The sequence below is a fragment of the Haplochromis burtoni genome, unplaced genomic scaffold, assembly GCF_018398535.1.
Source record: "Haplochromis burtoni strain Fernald_Lab_line unplaced genomic scaffold, NCSU_Asbu1 Contig_7, whole genome shotgun sequence".
NCBI lineage: Eukaryota > Metazoa > Chordata > Actinopteri > Cichliformes > Cichlidae > Haplochromis > Haplochromis burtoni.
This window is the reverse complement of record NW_024582368.1, coordinates 533398-560813: the sequence shown is the minus strand read 5'-3', so window position 1 is coordinate 560813 and position 27416 is coordinate 533398. Positions and strand designations below refer to the sequence as shown.

General features: G+C 41.5%; 1 protein-coding gene across 4 annotated transcripts in view; it reads right to left on the bottom strand.

Annotated features, from left to right (window-relative positions):
- zgc:171482 (zinc finger protein) overlaps positions 1–27416 on the bottom strand; it is a 58021-nt gene that overhangs the window by 4702 nt on the left and 25903 nt on the right. For 2 of the 4 annotated variants that reach the window (XM_042224650.1, XM_005913906.3), the window contains 3 exons: positions 21014–21191; positions 14850–15107; positions 8604–8700 (listed from right to left, as the gene is read on the bottom strand). In XM_042224650.1, the coding sequence (XP_042080584.1) occupies positions 8604–8700; positions 14850–15107; positions 21014–21191 (533 nt within the window). Of the gene's footprint in view, positions 1–8603; positions 8701–12515; positions 12918–14662; positions 15108–21013; positions 21192–27416 lie in introns of those variants that run through there. The other 2 variants (XR_006054842.1, XR_006054841.1) reach the window with 2 other exon arrangements.

The window sequence follows — 27416 nt, the reverse complement described above, 5'->3', positions numbered from 1 at the left end:
CCCCCAACACAAACCACCACCCTAAAAAAATAAAAATCAAATAAATAAAACTCACCCTTACCTTATTAAGTTAACGGACAGCAACACCCAGGGCGGTGTATGCGTAAGCTTGTGTGTACGTGTGTGTGTGTGTGTCTGCATACAAAGTCTGCCTGTTTGTCTGATTTTCGGGTGAAAGGTGTAAGGGAAGACAAGGACAAATACCTTTGGGGGAGATGAAAAGAGCCCAAGGCATGAGCCTACCTCTGAGTGTGTGTGTGTGTTCAAGTGTGACAGAGGGGGCATGTGAGACGAGAGCCAACCGATGAATCCTGAATTAACCTTTTCCTCGCCTCAAGCGGTGAGAGGATGCACACACACATTGCTGGGGCTATTACACATGCATGCATATAGCAAGCCTGGCCTATTAGCAGGTCGACAAGTCAACTATTTGCATGGGATTTATCTTACAATAAGCACTGTAATCTCCAACTGTCGTTGCCACCCTCTCTCTGAGCCTTTCCCTTTTAAATGTGCATTAGTCTATTTTGTGTCTGTGTTCTCTGACGCTAAATAATTACCAGGGTGAGTAGGCTAAATGGATTGTCCCAGACCTCACCATCATACCTCTGGGGCCTACGGCAACATCAGCATAAACACACATTAAAGCAAGCCAGAGGTCGAAATGTATCAAAACAAAGCACCCAGAAAGCAAAGGCCATGCAAACCTAGTGGGTGATGTGAATGGAAACAATATTAAATGGGCAGTTAAAGTTCAGGCAGTGTCATTGGTCAGAGAATAAGTATATATTATAACCATACTGACAGCTCACATCAAGTGAAATACACTCTACTGCACTTGGTTTTCACTTGTGGGTTCCAAGTAGGTAATTAGTGACGTTTCTTTGTTTACTTTTTACTTTCAGTGTATCTTTACACACATAGAATCTTATCTGGATCTGTCAGTATGCTTTATATTTACTGGAAAATAGCCTTAAAAAATCCTTTAAGGTAGTCTTTATGTCAGTTATGAGTTCTTTAATAGAAGTTTTGAAAGCCCAAACCACTCAAAGTAGTACTGTTGATTAATATTCTAGATTTGATTATAGGAACTAATTAATATTTAAAAAGACAGACATTTAATTGTGAAAAACACGTTAAAATATATAATAAAAATATTAAAAAATGAGATAGAGGCAAAGTTTCTGGCTTGTTAACTGAGTGCTATCCTGCAACAGCACATACTGTGTTGGTCAACTTTGAACAACTGTGTGGTGCACACTTAATGCAGCTCTCACTGCTCCAGTCTTCAGACACATCTCAGCAGGAGTAAAGACACAGAGAGAGAGAGAGCAGTGAATAATTTAGCTGGCTTTAATTAGAGAACATAAGCTGACGAACTGAAGGTAAAAGGTGTAAACTCAAAACAGTTATCTGGCTCTAACCTTTCCTGGAAGTTTTTTATAAATAAATAATAGTTAATACTAAGAGTAAAGCAATTAAATACATGAGCTAACTTAATGGATGTAAAATAAAAGAATTAAAGATTAAAAATATGATTTTGTTGCCAATTTTGACAGCCCTGAAACCCATCATAGTGAATTTTATTTATGTTTACTTACTGCGTAATATAAAATCTCTTTTGTGGAAACTGTAAATAATGCAATATTTGTATGGAGGTAATGCAATTCCAACTATAAAAGGGTAAATATGACACATTAGTGTTTGTGTATTCGGCTGTTTCTTGCAATTGACAACTTTCTGAAAAATTAGTGTTTCTAGTGCAAATCCTTGACAAACAGTTCACAGTAAACAGGAAGTTATACCCGTGGAGTAAATAACTGATAAATACTATAGTGTGTCTGTGTACCGGCACATCTGGACCAAGATTCAAAAGTAGCTGACTCCTGCTTCGTCATGGAAAACCGTCCAAAGTCCGTTCACCCTGCTGCTAACTGGCAGAAATACAAAGAAGCCGTACAACCAGACCTGCTCAGGATGGGAGACTACTCAGTTCCTCCTGCACACTTCACAACAAACTATTTCTTTATTTTTACATCCTAGTTATTAATTCAGTCATTTATAATCTTCGGCTTTGTATTTGTAGCATATACAGGCTACATCTGCATTAGATTAACTTGTGTTGTATGTCAGCCATCAAAATGATTTTTTTTTTTTGTGGGGCAAAAAGTTGCATAGAAGTTTTAAAAGTTGATCTCATATTACCCATGCTATGAGTGCAGGCTTGCAGTCTCTGCTGGGAGCTGCTTCCCATCATGCGAAGACTTCCCAGATTTTTGCACAGCAGTAGGGCTGCAAAAAATCCCAGCTCAGCTTTTGTCGGCTGATGGCCTTATGTTCCTTCTTTAATTTTCACTTTTTTCTACTTAGCCATTAGCACGCAGTAGTCGAGTTAGAAACCAACACGGGGATCTAATGCTCATCTGTCTGTTTCGGTTCTGTCTGCTGCCTACTTGTGTCTCTATCTCCTGGCCAGCTTGGTGCATCAATTTAATTGCAACATACTGTAAAGTGTGGAAGCCTTCCATCCAGTTTATCAAGTTATGTCTCTGCTGTTATCATCCTGTACAGGTCCAATTACAACAGCCAGTCTGAAGCAACTGCTTGGACTCTGCAGCATTTCAACTGACCTGCAGCTGACTGTGTATGAAACAGGCAGTACTGATAAGCAGAGCTGGCAGGTTGATGCATCCAGCTGTTTAAAGAATACAGAAATCTCTTGTTGTTTTACGGTGACACATTCCTAATGCCAAGCAGCACACGCTCGTACACAAACTCCCCAGAAACAGACGCAGACGCACACACGCATTTTTCATGGATGTTTCTTCGGTGAGAGCTAATCCCCTGCCGCTGTCAGCCGTGCTTTTTGGAAAGCTCCTTACACAAGCCAAAGCTCATCCTGAGTGTGAAATAACACACACACACACACACACACACACACACACACACACACACACACACACACACACACACACACACAGATTTAAACTTAGGGTGTAAGATTGCACATAAGTTTGCCAAAGTCTTGTCCATCCAGTCCTGTGAAAGGAACAATCATAGAAGATTCCTTTGCACGGGTTTTTTTTCATATTTCAACATCCATCCATCTATTCATTCTCCTCTGCTCATCCTTTTTGGGGTCGAGGGGATGCACAAAAATATAAGACATTTCATCTTGACAGCTTCTTTTTTTAAGGAAACAGACTTGGTAAAAACATTTGTACTCAAGCCATGTGCCAGCCAGCCAACAAAACCAACTAAAACAAAGGAAAAAAACGCACTGCCCTCATTCATACCTAAACTAGCAATTCCTTAGAAGTTGTCTGGTCCTTTATTCGTGCTGCAGCCTTGGTGTGTGCATAGAACTGCGTTTGCACTTTTATGTCAGCAGGAAAATACTTTTCAAACGTTTTAGCACAATAAAACCTGAAAGTGGAATATTTTCTATCATACGCAAACCTGATGCTACACTTTTATTGCGAAGGCTAAAATGGTAAGCGTGCTGATGTAGAAACAGTTAGAATATGTGCGTAACAGATACACAGTTCACACACACACACACACACACACACACACACACACACACACACACACACACACACACACACACACACACACACACACATACATTCAGGCGGCTGTTTTCTGTTTCATCTGAGTGACTGGGTGAAGGCAGAGGAAGTGAGACTGATGAGGTGGAACCTTCGGTCTTGTTCTCTGTTTCCCAGAGGATCGATAACAGCAGTGCAACAGAGCTGGCAGGACTCTTTTTACAGTACCAGTTTTTGCTTTCATAGACTCCAGAATTTAGCATGTGCACGCAATAACGCCACAAAGGCTCACAGCTGTCACACTTTTAAATTGCTTGTGCTATAAAGGCCCTCTCGTGGACTTTTGCATACTTTAAACGGTAGCAATCAAAAAACAGAAGATGGTAATTTCGAATATTTTTGCATTATAAATGGTCAAGCCGCTACACTTCTTCTGTTGAACTACACACACGCGCACACACACATACACACACTGGAGCCTGATCCTGCCAATCATATGATTGAGTGATTATCAGCAAGTGTGAGCACCTCTATAAAGTCAGGGGTACTTTGCTGCTCTGGAGCATTTAGGTGTGTGTTTGTAGCACAGTGCTACAATTTCTCCAGGAGTGGACGTTCCAGCAAATTCACAGCAATACTTAAAGAAAACCCAAGAGTGGCATCTCAGACTGTTCAGGCATCAGTTAACATGATAAATGTTAAACCTTATGACAGTACATTACAAGAAGACTGAATAAGTATGGCTTGTTTGGTAGGGCTGTCAGTTTAAAGCCTGTTCTGTCCAAAAAGGACATGGCAGCGTGCCTTAGGTAAGCAAAGTACAGAGCAAAGCACAGAACTTCTGGAACAATGTCTTTTGAACAGACAAGACCAAAGTGAAGAAGCCTGGTGAAAATCAAACACAGCATATTAGCACGACTACCTCATGCCAACTGTGAAACGCAGTGGTGAAGCAGTGATGATTGGGGTTTATTTTTTTAGACAGAGGACCTGGACAATTTGCAGTCTCTGTGTAGACCATGAATTCCCCTGAATAACAAAGTAATTTAGAGTCAAATGTGAGGCAATCCCTCTGACAGATAAAGCTTGGCCAAAATTGGGTGCATACAACAGGACAGTGCTCCCAAGCAAACAGCCAATGTATAATACTGTGGTGGAAACTTAAGAGAACTGTGTACTAATGAATGTCCACAAACTTCAATTAAACAAATCAAAGCTGTAAAGAAGAGTGGGACAAAATTCCTCCACAACGATGTGAGACGTGGATAAAATCATACAGAAAATTATTATTTCAAGTTACTGCTGCTAATAAATCGTGGGTTTTTTCACAGGACTACACGGTGTCTTATGAGAGATTTATTTCATGCCTATAGGATTAAAGCACTTATTGCATTATAAACTTTATGCCCTAATGTTTTGAACAAACCTGAGTAAATGCCTTTGTTCTAAAAGAAATGACTAAAGACGAACTCTGCAGACATATCCAGCAAACAACCTTCCTGGAAGCCTGTCAGATAAAATGTGTGAGGGACTTCCTCTGTTTCTGTTCAGTGACCTTTCAGTGGTGTCCCTGTAAATCGTCCTGGTACCTCTCCCTCAGTGGCTCATCTATCATGCCCTGTAAATCCATCACCTCCATCTTAAGCAGTAAAACCTCACAGCTGTCTGCAACAATGGGTTCATCTCACTGTCCACTATATATTTGCTCCACATATCTCTGGTCCCACCTTTCAGTTCAGTTTAAGGAGATTTACTCTGTTGTGATTTTGTTTTATTCTGCATCTTTCTGTCTGTATTACTTCATTGCTGTATGTCTGTCTGTCCCTCCTTATCAGTTTTTTTCCTCAGCCTTTTGTCGTGTCCTGTATACCCGTTTTATTTATTTTTTCCTCTGTCCCAAACGTAACGTGTCTGTTTGCATCTCTCGTCCCATCTGTCTCTTGGTGTCTGTGGTGCGTGCTGTCTCTCTAGTACCTATCTGTCTTGCTTACTCTCTCATTCTCTCTCCTAAGTATGACTCTTCCAGTGTGTCTGCCCGCTTCTCTGCTTTGCGACAGTAAAACTGACAGAAGGAGAGAGTTATGAGCCACTGGTTCCCCATGATTTACCGTCTCTGGACAGAGACATTATACAACTCAACAATTGCACATGTCAGGAGTTTAGCTTATGCACTTATCAAGGTTGACTAGATTGAGTTACCTTGCTTACTGGTATGTGGAAGTAAATGAAGAGTGACTTCTGAAATCACTTCTGTGACCTTCAGTCTTACTACCAAGTATTAAAAAATACTTTTTCCTCCGAGTGAGTAGCATCTCTTCTGAAATGTAATCATGGAGTTACTCAAGGTTATTACCCGAACTTGTCATGAAAGTTCAACAACTACAAAAACCTGCTAATTCTCATTTTCAAATCACACAAGCCTCTGATTAGTACATCATATACTATTTGTACCGCTGTGAGAAGCTTCTTTGCATCTCAGTAAATCACAGTAGGGCCAGACAGCACTGTGGGTAGGAAAAAAATGTGGTTAAACTTTGCCTCTATCTCTGTGCCTGACTTGTAGACACACGTTCTCCTTTTTTTAAACAGCCATCAGATGATTAGTGAGATTTCTAGGGTTATGGGTGGGTTCTGGTTAACATCCACTGGTTTTTATAACATTTTTGCATGAATCATCCAAATGAAAAATCAGAAATTGCATGAAGACTTTATTTGAAATGTAACACCGTCTGAAAATGCGCCTTTTTTGTGTCACTACAACAAAGGAAAAACTGGTTGTTGCAGTAAGTAGTTAATGTGAATTTTTGTGCATGCAGAAGGCAACAGATTTACAATTTTTGCCAATTTATCATAGTTAATCGCCTTATTATCACAAACCGATTACATGCATTTGCCAACTTGACCCCATTTAATCTCAAACCGATGGTAGCAGACTGATACCATCTTATTGGAGTTTCATCGCTGCAAGTTGCTTTGAAGATGGCAACCGACTGCCAGTTGTCACAGACCTGGACCCATTTTTAACGCAACTATTTCAAAGGCAACGAGATTGCAAGCTCATTGCACAGACTTGCACCAACTTTTTCACCACTGTTTTCCATAGTGTGACTTAGTTAAGCAAAGTAACTGTGCAGGCAATGGGAAAACATATGTCAATTATTTTAAAGTGTCCTCACACTGTATGATCTTTAAAGCTGGCAGAACAGGCCTGATGTGTCTCATGATAAACATACAGAGCATCATCTGCTCTTTATGCTTACAACCAAATACATATTTTTTAATGGATTAAAGAAAATCTTTGCTTTCTGTTTTTCTCACTTCTTTCTCTCGCTGCCTTTCTCATCCTTGTTATAGCTGCTGCTGCTTTTCTCACTACACCCACCAGTCTCTAAGAGTTAACTTGCTTACAGAAGTTTAGTCTGTGCAGCCCAGACAGCTATATGCTCTAGGGTAGTTAAATACCAAAAAATAAAAAAAGCTTCAAATTTCTAAAAAAAGAAAAACAAAACAGCAGAAAGCTGCACTAACAATATAATATCCTCAAGCGCCCTTTTATCTGACAAATACATTCATAAAAGACTTAATTTACACTGTATTCCTTTAAATACAGACAGATGCATGCACGCACACAGACGAGCACCATTAACCATGCTGACAGCTATCTCATGGCAAACGCATGAAATGTAACGGTTCCATATCACAGTCTCATCCTGCGGGTGGATATAACTTCTCAGACACCGGCTGTGATTCCTTGGGATTTTCTAAAATCAGTAATGACCCAAGCCTAATTGTGAAAGACTCATTATAATAAATTCCACATTGTTATTTTTGTAATTCTCAAATCTGCTGGAACTTTCATTATATTTCATTTTACTCACATATACATCTGATAAAACAGAAACTAATGGAACCATCAGTCCTTACTCTTTGAAACAACATACCGCTTCTAATGTTGGAACTTTTTTATAGTATATTTTGTGACAGTGATAAATACAGCCCCAAATGGTTTTCCTCACACAGCATGGTAAAGTAAAAGTAATGTAAATAAGTGAACGTCAGTTTTTAGGCATTTACAACACAAGTCAGCTCTTGTCATTAAATCTACGTTGTTTTCTATTTTTGTTTCAAGTAAAGACATGAAAGTGTATGATGCCACCCATTAGTTGGTTTCTGTTCTGAATCTAATTGTATTTGCATTGCATTTGTCTTGCTTTTACAAATCAAATGTAACCATATTTGGATAAGAGGGTAGAAATTGAGAGTTGTAATAATAATAATAATAATAATAATAATAATGGATTGGATAGCGCTTTTCAAGGCACCCAAAGCGCTTTACAATGCCACTATTCACACACTGGTGGAGGCAGCTACGGTTGTAGCCACAGCTGCCCTGGGGCAGACTGACAGAAGCCAGGCTGCCATATCGCGCTATTGGCCCCTCTAGCCAACACCAGTAGGCGGTAGGGTAAAGTGTCAGCCTATGCTGGCTAGTTAGCTCTTGGTTAGCAAGCCACAACCTTTGGGCTGTATCAGGAAGTATAACAATCCACTGTAGTGACCTGTTTCTGAATAAGGAAGCAACATTTAGCTTGAAATATATTTATAACTGGAATGCTAACTTTGGAAAGTGAAATACAAACTTTAAACAAAATGTATTAACTGAACAGCACTCACATGTGAGTCAGAGTTGCCATGCTCTTGATGATGTATAACTACAAACTGTAATATAGTTTCATATAACAACTTTTACAAATGGGAAAATCAGACACCAAACAATTGTAAAAATGCGTATTTCCTGCTTGAAAGTATTAGCACTGGACTTTGAGCTGGAAAACGAACCATTCAAAGAAATCATTAAAAGCCCAAAATGACAATTACATTTTAAAAAAATGCCTGAAATATACTTGCACAGTGAATCTTTATAGATCTTTATACCCGTGCAGGCTGCATTGATGGCAAAGTGTAGTTGCTTATCCAAGGAAGTGCATGCCATGTCATTAAGGTGTAGAGTTAACACAGAAGTATAAATCTGCTGTATGTTGTTGTACTCACTTGTTCTGGTGCTTGGAGCCCTGGAGGTGTGCATGATACTGCTCAATGGAGTTGAGGACCACACTGCAGACACTGCAAGAGTAACTACTTCGCAGCCCTAGAGAGACATAAACATATTATAGTTACTGTAAGTCACTTTCTGTAAGTATGATTTATAACAATCCCTAAAAGCTGTCATCATCATCATCATCATCATTTGGATCACCAGCTAGTAGTAGTGAGCCCAACATGAGCAACAATAAAAATCTGTACTGACACTAAGTAACAGTCTAATTTTTACCCTCAGTAGTGCTGGGTAATTTTCCTAATTAGAGTGCATCTGGAAAGAGATTTGATTAGACTGATCATTAGCAGAAAACCAGTTACATTTTTAGATCCTTGGATCAGTGCCCCCTTCTTTTTAGTGCCTGCGTGTGTGTGTGAGGGGTTCCTTTTTAAAACTTGCACTAGAAAGGCGGGTACCGCAGAAGAATTTGGACTCTAGGAATCAGAAACGAAGAGCACAGTGGGATGTGTGCATGTCTGCTTTGTGTGCATGCACAGTTGTATTGTGTTGGTGAATGCAAGCTTGAGTTGGTGCAGCTCAGACACAGATGTTAACTAATTAGAGGGTTTGCAGGTGGTCGCGATGAACACCCAAAAATAGATAGATGAATTTGGAGATACTCATGGAGTGGGGAGAAGGGAGAGTTGGTGGTGCGGAGATGGGGATTAGGTAGAAGAAGCGAGTGAAAGAGAGGAAATATCCAGAGAATAATACGATGGTTTAAACAGAGGAGGGAATGGATAATGATTTATTACACTGCAGCATTGATGTAGCATTCACGCTGGGGTTTAATGACCACAAAAAAATGTGTATCCAAGCCCCAAAATAACGTCCCGTGGTAACTAGAGCACCGATTTTAAAATCGTCTTTCTTTTTCATAAAAGGAAGCAGAGGAAATGATCTCTCTGGGTAATCAGCAACACGCTATAATTGCCCGTGTTTCCCCTGTTAGAGATACAATGAAGAGCTATTTTTGTTTTCTCACTTTTTGCACACTGCAGAGCCATCACTGCAGAACTTTACTTTATTTTCTGACAGTGGGTGTGAAATTTTAGTTATGCTGTGCAACTAAAAATTGGGGTGTGCCTGCTTGTGTGTACATGCCCTTTTCGCTGCTGTCATTATCGTCCTTGAGATTTATGACTTGTCTTAGTATTCCTTTTGACCTTTCGTAGCAGTAATTGGTGAAGTACACTGGGAGATGAAGTTGTAATATAGTTAGGAGTGGTGGGAGGTCGTTTAGGCTTGGGCTAGAGCTGCATAATGTGGCATATCTACTCCCTGTTGCCTCAAGAGTCCCTTAGTCTCTTTCAGGGGTGATTAAGGATAAGCAGTCATTTACAAGAAAGCCAGGACTGAATTAGTTGCCTGAAGTAACTGCTGTCTTGGCTTAAATGTTGATATTTTTTGCAACTATTAGGAGCTAATAACTAATTCTGTGTGTATGTGTGTGTGAAAGAGAGACAGAGAGAGTGGGAAAAAAGAGAGCCGGCACATCTTCCACTGCCAAAATGTCATTACTTCTGTTCTCTCTAAATGAGAAGGCTATTAATTGGAGAAGCGATAATTTAGAAAGAAAGGAAAGATAAGTCTCTCTTTCTTCTTTCCTCTCTCCTCCCCGTAATTCTATACTGCTGCAAGGATTACATAAAGAGGTCTATTCTTTTATGTGTGATTATGAAGTGTGTTACATGTGCATGTGTACACGTTCGCAGACAAAGGCAGCTTTCCTGCTTTTAGCCTGATTGATGTCACCTCCACACTGACTGCCCGAGTAGCAGAGATATACAATACGCTGCAGTTTGTGTCAGCACCAGCCTTTTGTAAAAACACGCATGAACATATACATATGCACAGATAACGTGTTTTGGTTAATAAAGCAGTTCTGGCACAAGACCACACTGTGCCCTAATCCATGTTAATTACATGCAGGGAAAGTGTGTGTGCAACGGTAGTGACAGCACGTGGCTCAGGGTTGTGAATGTAGGGTTTTTTTGCGAGCATGAGCAGTATTTGTGAGGGAGTTCTAAGCCTTGTTAATTACACAAGAAGATATGCCAAGAAGAGAGAAAAGAGGGGGTGAGAAGCGCTAAGGCAGTGGGTGTGGAGCTGTTTGTGGCTGTCGTTTAACGTACAGAGCCTTCTGGCATTGCTGGCACCCCCGGTGTGGAGATGCCTAAACGGTTGTCAAAAAAGTAATGAGCTACATTTTGTGCTTAGAAAATTGGGAAAATTATGTTTGTTTCAAGAGTCTTGTTGCAGCGAAATTCAACATCCTGCTGCAGTTTCAGTGTGTGATGAATTTTAGCTTTCAGCTTTTTCACTATGTCCCAACTCAAGCAACATTAATGACCCATTTGGAGCACGATATTTGTGGCTCGTTCCAATACCACGCCTTGCCAAGCTCTGACTGCAGCTCCTTTTTATGTGAGAGGCTCAGAGGAATTTCAGGTAGCGGTTAGCACTAGCAGTTGTGAAATCTAGTGTTTTGCACACACTTTTGGTGAACGGTGGGATTGTTTGAAGACAAAGAGGGAGGGAAATGGGTCTTGTACAACTATTGAACATCAAGTTTCCTATGGATAAATTCAAGGTAGAGTTTCCTCTAATTTGCACTCACTGTAGGGTATTCATGTGTAATGTTATTCATGCTTCTTGTAGGATATTAGTTTATGGAGCAATTACTACCCCAGAGCCTTTGTGCTTTAGTTTACCATGCGCTTTGCAAGATTAAAAATGAACTGAATCCAAGAAGAGCCCATTGAGATGCAATCAAAACTAACAGTCTGCAGCAAATACTTGACAGAGCCTCTCAAAGGAATATATCGCAAATACCATAGAAGAGAGGGGTTGAGATTTGGGTGAGAGTCAGATTAAATCCAAGTGGAATTTTACCAGCAAACTTTGAAGGACTTAGAGAGAGACTAATTATTTTTTTGCAGCCAGTGTGACAGTAATTGGAGAGACCATCTGTTTCAGACAAAGAAAAAATTACCAGGCGCAGGAAACTATCTTTGTGAACTATTGCTTTTAAAAAAGGATTTCCAGATTCTCTTAGATTTTTCTAGTTTTCTAGTTTCTTCACTGTAAGCAACTAATAATTCTTAAAGGTAGCTTATTAAGATGGAGTTCATGGATTTGGGGATTATTGCCAGAGTCGTTCAGTAAAACTTTTGAAAGACACAATAATAATTATTATTGGTATAATTGATTTACCAATAGAAATGGGCAAACGAAATGGAAACAGGAATGCATTTAGTGGCATCTTTCTCTTATCTCTAGTGTTTCATAGTCCAACATTTCACTTTATTTCCCTGTCTTTAACTGAGCTTTTGGTCGATAATAACTCCAGAGGGAAATACACAGGTCTTTAGCTGCTAAATGCTCCACTACATTCACTAGGGAGCTGCTTACTTCACATGATGTGTTGCTGGACAGGTAGTTGGTTTATCACTGGTGAGAACAGCTGCTTGCTGCTGCTAGAAATGACACCGTCGAGCGTGATGAGTCTAAAGAAAGATGTGCCAGTTGCACTGTTAAACAACAACAAGGAGCTGAAAAAATGTTAAAATGCTGCACGCTGCCGAATCGAGCTGAGTGATAATTTTCCATGTTCTTCACTATGAGTCACTTTTCCACATAACACTATTATTTGAGCCCATTTTATTGGGCTAAATAAGACCTTTTGGGTACTTTTAACATAACTGAGGAAATATATCCTCAAAGAATACTTAAAAAAGCCTAAAAGTATATATTGGTTTTCGGTAAATTTATTGCTTTGTTAGATAAACTGTTTTTAATTCCCAGAGCGAGCTGGTATTCGGACCTACGGTGCTTACACTACATCTTAGTTATGTGTTTCTGCATGTAATTCTGATGTGTGACTGTGTCACAGTAAGTGGGAGAGGAGGTCAGCTCCGTCTCACAACTCTGGCACAGTCATCAATTACACACAATTTTCTCTCGGCTTTAGTGCTTCACCCTCTCTTGGGTCCTGCACACACACATACGCAGACACACTCTCCATTCCTAGACGCTTATCTCACTGCTTCTAATTCTCTTCGGAGTCTCCAGAGAGCAGAGACAATGCGCTGGCTCTGTCTTAAGGGGTTTCTCCCCCGTCATGATTTATGTAAAGACACAGCCGAGTCAGCTGGGCCCCATCCCTCGTCAGTAGCTACTCCCTTGTCCACCACTGTAATCCATCTCCAAGGATTTCGCCTGGCACCTAGCTGTGGAAAGTCACGACATTCTTGCTTGTGTCCCGTCTGTGCAATTAAACCAGAGAAATACATATAAAAAATAAGAACCTGCATGTGTTTAAATGTCAAGAGGTCTTATGATAAGTTTCGTTCATGGCCACAGGGGGATGAGACAACACAAGTAAAGGTCAATATCATCAATAGGACACAACAAGAAAACACAGTAGGCAGACTCTGTAGCCATAGTTTGGAGAGTAAGAGCATATTGGCGTGCAAATAATTCACCTGTGCCTTGTGGGGGAGATAATAAGGATGACAGATGAGACATGATGCCAGATTGGACGCCACAGTGGTTTACACAAACACACACATTTAGACACAACCTAACCAAAACAAAGACTGAGTATGGCAGAAGGAAGGGGGTGGGAAAGAGATAAATCGAACGTAAAGAGAAAACTATTCCACAAAGGGAAAATGAGGACGAAAGGACATAGATGAATCTGTGCTTGGCAGAAGCCAAATTCCTCCTTTCTCCTCCCCCTCCTGTGCGTATTTTGCTTAGTTCAGCTGCCACCTCCTGTTCGACCCTCCCACTGTGATTACACTTGATACACCTGTGACTTCACACCTTAAGTGGTGATAAAAAGCCAATCTGACGTGAGAATCTCGGACCAATGGAAATTCGTCTAACTCAAGAACAAACGAGTACAAACAATGGAGCCGCGCTGTAGTGAACAAAGCGTTCCAGACTAAAGGCCTTGGAACAAACACATGAATGACGGCCCGTATAATAAATCACGGCAACAGCAAGCTCACTTAGAAAACTTCGACCCGTTAAACGTCTCCTGTTCAAGGGCAGTTAAAAGATTTTGCAGTGCAGCCTTGCTCTTCAATGAGGACGACTGTCTTAAAAATAAACAAAATCCTAATTAAATTAAAAAAATGTTTTCCGTGGTTACATTATGAAATTTGGAGTCTGTGGGATCTGGGTCACAGTATGTGAATGGGGGATGATATCTAACATGACACCACTTAAAGCCTCTGAGCCAGTGTAGGCGGCAACATGACTCATGCTTTTAATATGATTGGCTTCTTGAGATGATGATTTGTGTCATGGCACCTGGAGCATGCAGCAAATAGCACTGCTACGGCTTCACAAGTGGATTTATGTTTGTCACAGGCTGTGTGCTGTGTGGTACGAGCATGCGTCAAACTTGTATGTGTGCGGTAGAGGTGTCGTGTGGCACTCATGAATGCATGTTGGACTCAGCTGAAGTAGGATAATGTTTGGTGATATTGGATGATATCACTCCTAAGAACCCGAGAAGGGAAAGTGGTTTCTGTGCCAAATGCTATTCATAATTCAATTAAAGTACCCATCTGTTAGAAATATTTGTGTGAGTGTTGGAATCATTGCCCCATTATCTCCACATTTACTTGTTTAATTTACTAATGTTTGACCATTTCATGTGCCATTTTGTGTGAATCATCACACACATAAATATGCATGCATGTAATGTGGTGGATTTCACCTGTTGAGCCTTCTCTGCTCTGCACTGCATTATCTCTTAAGTATGTTTTTCGCAATGTGCCAGGAGACTTCGCATACAGCTTTTGACATATACTGTTGTGTTGTGACCCTCAGTGAGACAGATACCAGCAGTAGGAATGTAGAGGTAGTTGACTTAAAGAAGAAGCTTTGGCTAATCCTTGCAAAAACACAGCCATGTTTTTATCCAAATGCATGTAAGCTGAGATCTCAACACTGCTGATGGTGCTAAATTTATCAATGAATAACTGGTTTGCCTTACCTCAGTTTAACATATGATATGTACCCCCACACTGAAAGGCATATCAGCATTTCATGAATCCTCATTCACTGCTGCACATCTTGCAGCATCTTGCACTCCCACTTATCGTCTTTCCTCTGACAAAGTCGTAACACCCCTGCTGCCTTTCATTTGCCACTTTTGCTGGGATTGGGTCCAAGAGGCTGACCTGTGCTCTCTGTGGCATCCAGACTGCCTGCTAGCTGCTCCAGGAGGCGTGCCCTGGCTGCATTCCTGCGGTGTTTCTTGCCCTCGTAATGCTGCTGGGCCATCAGAGGGTTGTTGAACCAGGCTCCACACAGACAGCAATATTTCCCAGCCTCTCTCCCACCATTTCCACTGACCACCGCCATGGGCCAGGGTAGGACAGGTGGAGGAGGGGGACACGACGCGGGGTCTGTGGGCAGTGGGGTGGAAGGGGAGGAATCTGGAAGCGGAAGTGAAAAGATAGGAGTTAGAGGCAAGTCAAGGGTAAGATACTGTAGAAGGAAATGAGAACAGGAGAAGGAAAGGGAGAGTGAGGGAGGGAGGATATTAACATGAATTCAAATGCAAATCAAGCTCTAATGTGAAAATTACATGAAATGAAAATATTTTCATGAAACTCGTTAACATGAAAATTTGATGCATTTGCACAGATTCTCACGCACATACTCTTCGCAGACACATGAATTCTCAAATACATGCTTGAAAAACCAAATTTACATTTAAAAACTCCGTAATCAGATTGTACTCATCAAGGCTGAGAGCAAAGAGCAAATGGATTGCTGTGAGCCACATATGTGGAGCATAGATGAGGGCTGGAAGGAGGCCATCTGCACTCCGGGGTCCAGTCTGCAAGTGTTAGAGACTGGCTTCTGAACCTTCCTGTTTTATCTTTTTTTTCAACCTGTACCATCTTTCCTCTCCTCTCTTCTGCAAGGGAGTAAAAAAAAAAAAAAAATGAAACGGCAGATTTCCAGGTGACCTGCTACTCATGACATGGCACTGGTTACCATGGTGATTGCCCATTAATAGCCAACAGGCACGGACATGTCCACAGGACGGGGTTGTAGCTCTCACAGCGAAAACTGCGTACATGCGTGTGGCTACTCGTGTGTCTGTGTGTGTGAATGTGGGTGTTTGGGTGGCAGACACGCTTACAGCCACGCTTAAGAAAACGTGTGATGTCTTGTATATGTGTGCGCGTGCATGTGTGTGTGTGTGTGTGTGTGAAAGAAGCTCCAGAATAAGCTGTTTGCATGTGTAAGGTACAGTATGTGTACCAAACAAATCATCCTGAGAAGGGATGGTAGGGAGGGGGTTATGTCCACAGCCAAATTGCGTGAGAAAGCTTACAGTGCCAGATGGCATGTCCAAATGTGCCGATTTGCCATCCACAATGTGTCAATGACTCTCGAGTTATACTGACTGTGAGTACACAGCCCCGATGCTGCACGTTTAGTTCACATTTTATATCACAAACAAAAGCCCACTCACACATGCTTTGAAGCTCAGATGAGTCATATCACTTCTTTCACAACAACCGTCGTCTCACTGCTAACAAATGCCCGCATGAATCCTTGACCAGTGACCACGGGTGTGAGGTGGGTTCATTTATGTGTCTTTTTTAGTGTGGGGGGCCTGCGCCGGATTGACTCCAGCCCTTTGAGCTGATTGGCTCCTCATACCTTGATGTGTCTTCAGGCTCTGTTCACATAGTTACTGTATCTATGGCTGTGTCTCTGTTCATCTCACCAACCACACCCACTCACATTCCCTTTGCTTGTGTTTGCCATCGTCTCACTTTCAAAACTCAACCCTGCAACTCTCTTACTGTCATTTTATTTTATTGCTCAAAGCTCAAAGGCAAGTCCATCATCAAATCTCCGGTGTAGCATTCATGTGTGCTTGCGTGTGCCAGTGCGTAAATGACACTCCTTGGTTCTGACAGCTCTACGGAACTGCATGTGATGAGCAGCAACAGGGAGAGACCCTGTGATGTTTTTTCTCCTCTCTTTCCCTTGTTGCACCACCACTTCTCCTCTCCTGACTGTGATCTCTGCACAGTGGAGCAGAAATAAGTGTTTTTCACAGAGTGGGGCATAGGCAGTGTGCACGATAGTGTGTGTTCTGGAGGAAGAGGTGTTGGGTTGAAGTGTATGGGGATGTGATGCGCATCGGGGAGGGAGCGCAGGTACGATCTCTGCTCTCCACCGCTCAAAGGCTTCTCCAACACACACGGACTCTACTATTTCTAACCTCACTGTGTTTTATGTTTGTGGGAATATGCGTTAGTGTGTTTGTTAGTGTCCAAGTGTCCTGAGATGCAAGTGAATGCCATGAGTGCCTGCGCCAGTCATCCTGCCTCTGTGTTTTTCTAATAATGATTGTGCGTGCATGTGTGTGTTTCTATGTCCATGTGTGCTCAAGCCTGTCAGCTTGGCTGTGCATCTTCTGTGGCGCGCTCATCTCGGAATGATCATGAAGGGTGCTTTTTGACTCTAATCTCTCCTGAAATCCTCTTCTTCTCTCCCAGGTCACTCTTTCTCTCTTCTTGTTCTCTTGTTTCTTTTCCTTCAGGTCCTACTGTCACAAAACGAAGCAAACTGCACGACAGTGCCTGTACAGAAGTGACACTTTTCCCAAAAGTAGGCCAGAGTTTAGCAAAAGTCACTCAGGGGCTTGATTATAACACTCCATTTTGTAGCGATTGTGCCTTTATAGCTGTGAGAGTTTCCCCTTTGAATCCAATTTGAATCACATTATGTAAAGCTCCCCTGGAGTCAACTTAGCAGCACAGACACTTAAAAACACACTAATCTTGAACAATCTTGTGCTTCAACAAAAAAAATATCAATCAGCAGATGTCTTGATTTGATAAAAAACACATTTTATTAATCAGGAGACTTTTATAAATTAATGTCTCTCTGTGTGCCTCATCTGCTAAGTTTTACTTCTTGGGCCTCTGGCATGTTGCCATTTTCAAACACATTTCCCCCTGAATCCCAGGCTAGTAGTTTTGACTGAACCATCACTAAAGCTGTCCAAATCCACTTTAGATAAAAAAAATAAAGCCTTTGAAGTAAAAATAGTTCTCAGTTCAGTAAAACATGTCACAAAGAGGGGATGTATACGAGCAGAGGTGAGAGTCTATTTGACAACTGAGATATGGTCTCTAGTGACGACAGGCTTTTTGTGTTAAGATCAGGAATGAGAACTTATAGATGCATAGCTTAGCATGGAAGAATAATAGATTGTGTTCTGTCTGTTATGTATTGCTGAATGATTGAAAGAATGAATGCTATACTGGTGCATCAAATAGTCTGGTTGAGATTTCATGATTGAAAGGAATTTTTAACATACCTTTTAAATGCTAAAGAGACAAAATGCCTAGTGTAGCGGTCTAAGAGCTTTAAATGTGTTATATAAAGTTAACACTTCTGATTCAAGGTTCTAATCATCCATCCATCCGCTTATCCTTTTCAGGGTCGCGGGGGGCGCTGGAGCCTATCCCAGCTGTCATAGGGCGAGAGGTGGGGTACACCCTGGACAGGTCGCCAGGCCAACACACAGAGACAGACAACCATTCGCACTCACTTTCACACCTAGTGGCAATTTGGATAATCCAATTAACCTATCCCCACAAGTTGCATGTCTTTGGACAGTGGGAGGAAGCCGGAGTACCCGGAAAGAACCCACGCAAACATGGGGAGAACATGCAAAATCCACACAGAATAAGCCCGGCCTGATGGTGGAATTGAACTCAGGACCTTCTTGCTGTGTGGCAACTGTGCTAACCACCGTGCCACCGTGCTGCCCTAATCACCTGGATCTAATCATATGATGTAAAAAAGAATATAAGCCAAAAGTTAATGATTCAAACTGTCAGATTTTGAAACATAGACATGTATAAGAGCCCACGTGGAGAGACAGCATCCTGTGAAGCTCACCATTGACAGCATTTAAAGTTGTTGCCACAAAAAACACCATCAGGACAGAATATGTTTTTGCACTGTGCTCACAGAGCTGGGTTTTTGGAACACCTCTGCACTCATCAGGATCACTTCTCTTACCAAATCAATCAATATCAGCATTGTATATTTTAAAGAGGGATTTTGTAACCAACAGCAGTGTGCAAAAGCCTTGAGCTATCCCTTACTTCTTTATATTTTCCTAGGAAAATGGGGAAGAGGTGCAGTGTATTATTGAAATATGTGCAAACATAAATGCAAATAAGGCAAAAACTGAGTTTGGACTATTCTAACAAGCTTGTAAGTCAACATTTGGTATGATGACCTTTATTTTAAAACACAGCCTAAAGGCACACTTTGTTGTAATTTCTTTAAGTAGTCTTCATGAATAGTTCTTGAGGATTGTTGAAGGACATCCAAAGATCTTCTTCGGATCTTGGCTGCGTTTTATTCTATTTGCTGTCAAGACGATCCCTCAGTGTTTCAACAATGTTGTGTGATGGGTTTGGGATCATTGCTAAGCTCAAAAATTGTTGTAATTTTCATGATGGTAATAGTAGATCAGATCCTGGCAGATTTTTTCTATATTAATAATGCCACCAAGTTTTGACAAGAACCCCAACCCCACTGGTGAAATGCAGCACCAAACAATGACAGAGCCTCCAGCATGATTTTAATCCATTTAAAATTTGGATTTATGACTACAAAAGACAACTTAACACTGATTTTCAGTCCAGTTCTACCTACTTTAATACCACAGCATTTTATCCTTGTTTTCCTTCCTAATAAATGCTTGTTGACAGTGAATATTAGATGGTTTAACTGAAGTGCCAAACACATCTCTCAGTTCCTCTGTCAGATTTTTGCTTGATTTTTTCCTGTTTCTTATGGACATGACTTGAGATATGGTTCATCTGCATTAGATGGTTTCATAGACTTCTTCTTTTGTTATTCAACTTGTCTAGTTTCCTTTGATTTTTTTTGCCAAAATATGCCAACCTTTCAGAAAATAGCTATTTGGGAAGCATCTTGCTGGTGGTTTTTGAAAAAGAGTGCTAATACCACAGTGACTAAAGAGACTATTTTCCTTTCATTTTTACTAAGCACACAGCAGTTTTTTAATGCTTGAATGAGTCAGCTTAAACAATCAAATAACAAAATAAAACAGAAAACAACAAAAACATTATGAAAATGAGTGAAAAATCAGCCAATGTTTCACAGAAAAACTTTGAAAGAAATAAGGACTGGCTCAAGGGTTTTGCACAGTAATATAGCAACAATGAGCACATGACAGAAGCATGTTAGCTAGGACATGTTAGCTAGCTAGCTTGTTAGCTGGTAGTCTGTTGACTGCTGGAAGGGGCTTTGTCTCTCATCAACAACAGAAAAGAAAGATGGAGGATGAGGCATAGAGAGCAGAGATCCACCAAAAACAACTTGTGACCAAGAGCAGAGCTGTGTCTGCTGTTTGTTCCTTAAAGGAACAGTTTAATGCTCTTTTTACTTTGCTGTCCGAAGCTCAAAGAATATTTGGACACTGCCTTGACTTCTTCTGCTGCTGTGACTGCTGTAACAGAAACAAAGCACTGTGACTGGTTTTTTTTAACTTTTTGAGGCAAGCCAATATTTCAACGCAAAACAGCTTCTGTTGTCGGGCACATCTTTTTTCGATTTTATTCTCAGTAATTTCACTTTTGACAATCTATTTGCTGCATCTGGACCTCTGACATGTAATTTTCTTTTTTTGCAAGACTTGCCTGTCCACTACCATATGCCTTGCCCCTTTCCAACTATCAGACAACAAAAGTCCCTGCTGCGTGTGGTTCAAATCCAGCAAGCTTTTGAAATTGGCTGCGTTTCTGTCAGAATGGTTGTTTGGTTTCCAAGAGCCTCTTTATCTTGCTTGGCACTTTCTTAGCATTAGCAAACTTCTCACAGGTGATGCATTTGAATAGTGTTGACACCTCTGTAGCCAAGAGACATGCAGCTTTTGTGATCTGCTGACAGTTTTTCTTTTTTCATTTCTAAAAGTTGTGTGTCTTCTGCAGTGAGGTAGTTACTCAACACAAGAAAATGATGTGTTTTTTTCCCCCTTATTAACTTCCTTGGTGTCATTCAGGGCCTTTGATGTATCACACACGGATAAATCCCACCATCCAGCAACTGCAAAATGAGACTGGAGTTCCCTTCATTTATAACTATGGCTGTCATAAAATCTCACAACACACCAGGATTTGGCTCAAAGGCACACTAGCGTGCCTTACTACACCATTTGCAAACTGCTGCACAGCTTTAGTACGTTAAGTTAAATATCTGAGTTTAATCTTTATGTAAAAGTCTAACACAGGTCAATATAACAACTAGATTGTGTGCGCGATACCTGTGTTTGTGGGGTTGGCTATGGCTGTGGGTACACTGGGTGGCTCCCCCAGCACCAGGCGGACTCTCTTGGCATGGGTTTTGCCCTGGTAGTGGGACTGTGCCACAATTGCAGAGGTGAAGAACATGTTACACAGGGTGCAGCACTTGTTCCTGTCCACTTCTGTCTCTGCACAGTCCTATAGCAGAAACAGAGGAAGAGAAATGGTAAAAGAAAGTGTCAGAAGGGTGAAGAGAGGTGTTGAGAGAGAAAAATAAATCAAAGTACAAGAGAGTATAGCGAGTGGAGAGGTGTAGGCTGATGACGAAGGGAATGGTGTGAAAAAAGGCAGGGAGAGGTAAAAGTGAGAAAAAGAAGAGAGACGGGGGGGAATGGAAAGATGTAGACTTTACACTGACCTCACTGGGCTTTTTCTCTCTCACTTTCTTCTCACTGGCACTATTCATTCAACAATCTCATCCACACATGACCACACACACATCACATCATGTCAACCACAAACCACATGAAACACACAACACCACACACGCACAAATGAAGGCAAAGAGAGGACTAATCAAATATTCATTCTGTCTCTCTGGGTGAGATTGTGGCTTGGCTTTCACCGCAGCTGGTTCATTACTAATGATGAGGGAGATTCTCCCTACGGAACGACAGAGAATACAAACAAAAGACAACCAACTCGCCTGATTGACACAAAATGCAACCACACTGACACACACACCCTACACACAACACAGACACACACCACAACACACACACACAAACTGAAACAAACCACGCACCAACACCAACACACACCACATACACAACAAACAAAACACACACATAGCACCCCTGGATTGACACAAACCAGCATCGACAACACACAGACTACACACACATTAACACACACACACACACACACACACACATTCACAACCTGATTCACACACCAACCACAAAACACACCAACAACCACCAACACAATCAAACCACCAACTCTTCTTTCATCCATCATGAAGTATACTGATTTGCGGTTAGGCAATAAACATTTGCCTAACCCCAGTCTTGCCCTAAATCTAACCTAGCCTCAACCTTAAACCAATCCACACAGAGGGACTGTGACGATACATTTATGTACTCACAGGATGAGTAATACATGCACGCATGTACTTTACTTTGAGCCTTGTCCTGAACACTCAGAAACACTTTAAAGCCTACTAGAATGTGCAACATATCACACATATGACATATGCTGCAAATAACTGTCAATGTCAGTCTTTGTGGTACTCTCTCTCTCTCTCTCTCTTTCTATCTATCTATCTGATCTTTCTACTATCTATCTCTATCTATCGATACATATTTTAACAGGGACATAGGACAGGGACAGGTCAGAGTAATATCTGATATTCCAGAAACAGAGACACTGTCATTAGAAGTCTTTATGGTTTATTATATAATATTATATATATATATATATATATATATATCTATATATATATATATATATAATATATATATATATATCTTATATATATAATATATATATATATATATATATATATTGGAAGTATGGCCCCAACTGACCGAGTGCTCAGTGAATACCTCAGGCAGCAGAAACCCAAGAAAGAGGAGGGAGACGAGGAACCATCATGGAAGGACAGGCCCCTGCACGGTATGTACCACCGGCAGATAGAGGAGGTGGCTGATATCCAGAAATCCTACCAGTGGCTGGACAAAGCTGGACTGAAAGACAGCACAGAGGCACTAATCATGGCAGCACAAGAACAAGCTCTGAGTACAAGATCCATAGAGGCTGGGGTCTATCACACCAGGCAAGACCCCAGGTGCAGGCTGTGTAAAGATGCCCCAGAGACAATCCAGCACATAACAGCAGGGTGCAAGATGCTAGCAGGCAAGGCATACATGGAACGCCATAACCAAGTGGCCGGCATAGTGTACAGGAACATCTGTGCCGAGTATAACCTGGAAGTCCCGAGGTCAAAATGGGAGATGCCCCCAAGGGTGGTGGAGAATGACCGAGCTAAGATCCTGTGGGACTTCCAGATACAGACGGACAAAATGGTGGTGGCTAACCAACCGGACATAGTGGTGGTAGACAAACAGAAGAAGACGGCCGTAGTGATCGATGTAGCGGTTCCGAATGACAGCAATATCAGGAAGAAGGAACACGAGAAGCTGGAGAAATACCAAGGGCTCAGAGAAGAGCTCGAGAGGATGTGGAGGGTGAAGGTAACGGTGGTCCCCGTGGTAATCGGAGCACTAGGTGCGGTGACTCCCAAGCTAGGCGAGTGGCTCCAGCAGATCCCGGGAATAACATCGGAGATCTCTGTCCAGAAGAGCGCAGTCCTGGGAACAGCTAAGATACTGCGCAGGACCCTCAAGCTCCCAGGCCTCTGGTAGAGGACCCGAGCTTGAAGGATAAACCGCCCGCAGGGGCGTGCTGGGTGTTTTTATATATAATATAATACTGAGAAGGTACCTTCTTGTTTCACTATGTCAATGACTTGTTAAAATCAGCTCCGTGCCTTAAATCAACCTAAAAATGGAGCTCGCACGACTGAATTACAAGTCAGCAGCAGCAGAGGAGACCTCTTTATCTCTCATATCCAAGCTGTCCAACTAACCATTTTCATTCAGCTTTAACTAGACTAGGTCAAAGGGTCCCTACACACTATTACTACTTTCATTATTTGCCAGTCAAGAGCAAAGAATTCGTTAGTGCAAAGAAAGCAAAACATTTTAAGACAAGACAAGAATTGTATATCGATTTCTTTCTGTTACATGTTTGCTGGGAAGCATCAGGACCCATGCACTTAGAAAGATGCCCCCCAGGCAACCCCGGTAAGTGGTTTGAGTGATCTGTTTTTAATGTGCCTTCATAGTCTTATCTTACCCTTGTATTCAGCGCTGTCCACTTTTACAAAGGACACTTTAAAGAAACAGCTGTAGACAGTGTCTACGCATTAGTCTCTAGTTCTGCTAATGCTTTAGCATCTCAAACGAGTCAAATCCAGGTACCAGAATTTGCGGATAGCCCTTGCCACACGACTGGAGGCTGTTATAGCAACGTTTCTATGTCTTCCTTGAACTCTTCGCATTGAACCTCCACCTTCTGTCTGTTCATTCGGGCTTTCTTTCTTTTTCTTTTCACACCAGCGCACATTTTAGTCCAGGTGTTAATTCGGGTTGGAGGAGAGAGAGACCTCACTTTCAGTGAGAGTACAATAATAGAAATGTGTCTGAGACACCACATCTGAGTATGTGGGTGCACGCGGTGCGTGTGTTTGTGTGTCTGCATGTGTGCCTTATGTCAGCTCTGGTTAGCATCAGGGACACTGGATGTGAGAGTTAAGGACACCTTTACCTTGCAGGCTTAGCTTTGTCTCTCAGCTGTCCTATCTCTCTCTCGCTCCTTCTTCTTACTTTTTTGTCTCTCTGCCTTGCCTTCACTCTTAGCTTTTTTCTATATCTCTTTGCCTCCCTCCATCCTCTCTCCCCCTCTGGGCTCCAGTCTCAGTGACTCTGTGTGTTGTGGGATGAAATATTTATCTGTATTGGCAGGCCCGCGCAACCGCCTCTCCTCCTTCCTCTTCCCTCCTCCCGCCTCGCCTCCTCTCCTCTTCACTGACTCTCCCTGCTGTGATCATGTTAAAGGCTTGCTATGAACTGTCCCAGACCTCCCCCCTCCATCACCATTAGCATTAGAGATACACTGTTATCTTGCTCTGCCAATATCATCCGCCAATATTGAACTCTGTATAATTTACGGTATTGAACACACTAACGGTATTAGTTATACAATTTTTTATTTTTTATTTTTTAAATTAATGGAGCATATTTTAGAAACAGTGTCATCACACAGTTTTTCCAACAAATCAGGTTAGACTAAGACTCAAACCATTATCTGCACCACATGGAGCAGACTAAGCATTGCAGCTGAGCAGAAGAAGCTTGTGGACTATTTGACAACAGTAAGTTGCTAAATAAGCTCTAAAAATCTTATTGGAAAGCACTGTTAGCAAAGAATAACAGCTGATATTTCAATAATGGAATTTTAAGCTTTCTAGAAACTGATATGGAATTTTTATTAGTATCTTGGTTTCTTTACTAGCACATGCAGCACTGTCTAATGTGTATTTGTCATTTTGATTTTGTTGTATGTAAAGTAAAAAACAGCTTATCTATATTTATCTAGTGTTTTTTATTCATGATTGCAGCATGGGGCGACAGAGACTCTGTAAGGACAAGTCTCCTCTTTTCTTCTCTTCTCTAGGAAACTTTTTTCTCTTACTCCATCTTTCCTTCTTGCCTACATTTCCCCTCCTTCCTCATTACCATATCTTCCCCACTGCCTCTCAGTTTTTGTGCCTCCTCTCATCTCCTTCGCTATTTGTCCCATTGTTCTGCTTTTCCACTTCCCCCTCACATACTCCCTTTTCCTTTTCCTTCCTTGGGCAGTGGTGTTGAGCTCTTGTTCTACTAAGATCTTGTTGTACCAGAAGGAGGAAGATAAACTGCAATAGGCTAATGTCCCATCCTTGTGTGTTTTGTGGTTTTTCTTTTGTTTTTCCAGTTTTTGACTCAGGACAAAAAGCCTGAGCTGTTTCTCTGTGGCAGTCTGCAGCAGTCTAACCCGTCACAACAAACACTAAAAAGTAAGTGAAGCAGTCGACAGAGATGGAACTGAAACACAAAGAAGCATCTACTCGAAAAAATCAAAGATGTTACACCAGGGATTTAGTGACAGTGCGGGGAATGTTTTAAACAATCTGAAGCATGTGTGGGTGACTGACATATGAATAATTGTCAGCTCATTACAGCTGCCACTCTACCAAACCACTTCAAACACTAAATAGCATCTCTGACTCACTGTTTTCCTCCATCGTGCAGAAAGTCGTCACCTTTTCGCTTTCTTCGTTTTTGATTTCTAACTCTCTGCCATCGCTCATTACTGTGTTTCTCTCTGTTTTCCACACCTCACTGTCTCTACCTGTCGCACCTCGCGCATCTGTTGAGACCGATTTGGATGCGACCTAATTGTTGTGTGTGTTTTTTGTTTGCACATGCCGCACGTATGCCTGTTTGTCCGCTGCTTGACAGTGACGTCTGTATCGCAGATTTTGTTTTTTCTTTTTCATTTTTGTTTGGGTGGCTTCAATCTGCTCACGCACCTAACAATAGATTCCTAATTAGCTGTGTTTATCTTCCTCTCCTTCTGTTTTTCTTTTTTCTGCTCCTCCTCATTTCTCCCCACTGTTCTGTGTTGGGGCGCTGTGGGAAACATTGCTAAATATACTCTCAGCAGCTCAGGGAAACAGAGCTCTCATTTAGAGCTCGAGGATGCTCTGAAAGTGTAAATTAGAAGTAGTCACAGTGAAAATACAGCAGTAGAGGAGAATAAAAGGTCTGTCTTGCCCTTTGCGCAAGTGAAAAACTGCACAGATGGAGAGAGAGAACAGGGTGGAGAATAGGGCAGAAAAATGGATCATGTCTCCTCTTTCATCTGAGAGCACCTTGACGACCTACTTTCTCTGTTTGTTCTGTGACAAAAACTTTCACCTGTACACACAAGCACAAAAACCTTAAAGCATGGCATTTTACACTGACATTTCAATCACTCTGCAAAAAAAAAAAGGGGGGGGGAAAGCATTTTCTGCAGTTCCCATTGGACTGCACCATGTCAATCAGCACAAAAAAGGAGGGAAAAAACATTGGGATGAAGTCTAGAGAAAAGACGTGCAACGCTTCCCCTGGGAGAAAGAAAGATGAAAGAGATGAAAGAAGAAAAGTTTATTCCGAATTGAATGCTGACAGTTTCACCTCGGGAAATGAAATTAATCTCTGCTCATCTTACATCAGTTTTCCCGCCTTGTCAAATAATCAATGTCACATCTCTGCGTGAAAGGTTATGAACAAAGTGCTAGCTGTGGCACTCACAGTAGGTTACAGTATAGCAGATGTGGGATGTGTGTGTCTTTGTGCACACAGCCTATTTATGTGTGTTTAGTGTCCAATATGAGGTGAAATCCACAGTGGGCTGAGTCATGTCTTATTTGGTTTTTAGAGAGACAGATGGAGACGCAGGTGTGAATACATCCACAGTATGTGTGTGTGTTTGTGTGTGTGTGTGTACCCATAAGCCTTTGACATATTATATTATGCGTGTCTGCAGTGTTATGCGTTACCCTTTTACAACTTTTGTTGTGAACTATGGTTCCATTGGTTGAGCGAGGCCGAGGTCACACAGTCCTAGAGACTAACTAATGACCCTCTTAAAACCACAGGCCACTAGGGGAAAATGTACTATCCCTGACTGGTTTGTGAGTCAAATTGACAGTCTCTAGGTAAAATTGATCACAAAGAAGTATTTGGAGCTGCACCCAAAACCTCCTTGTGG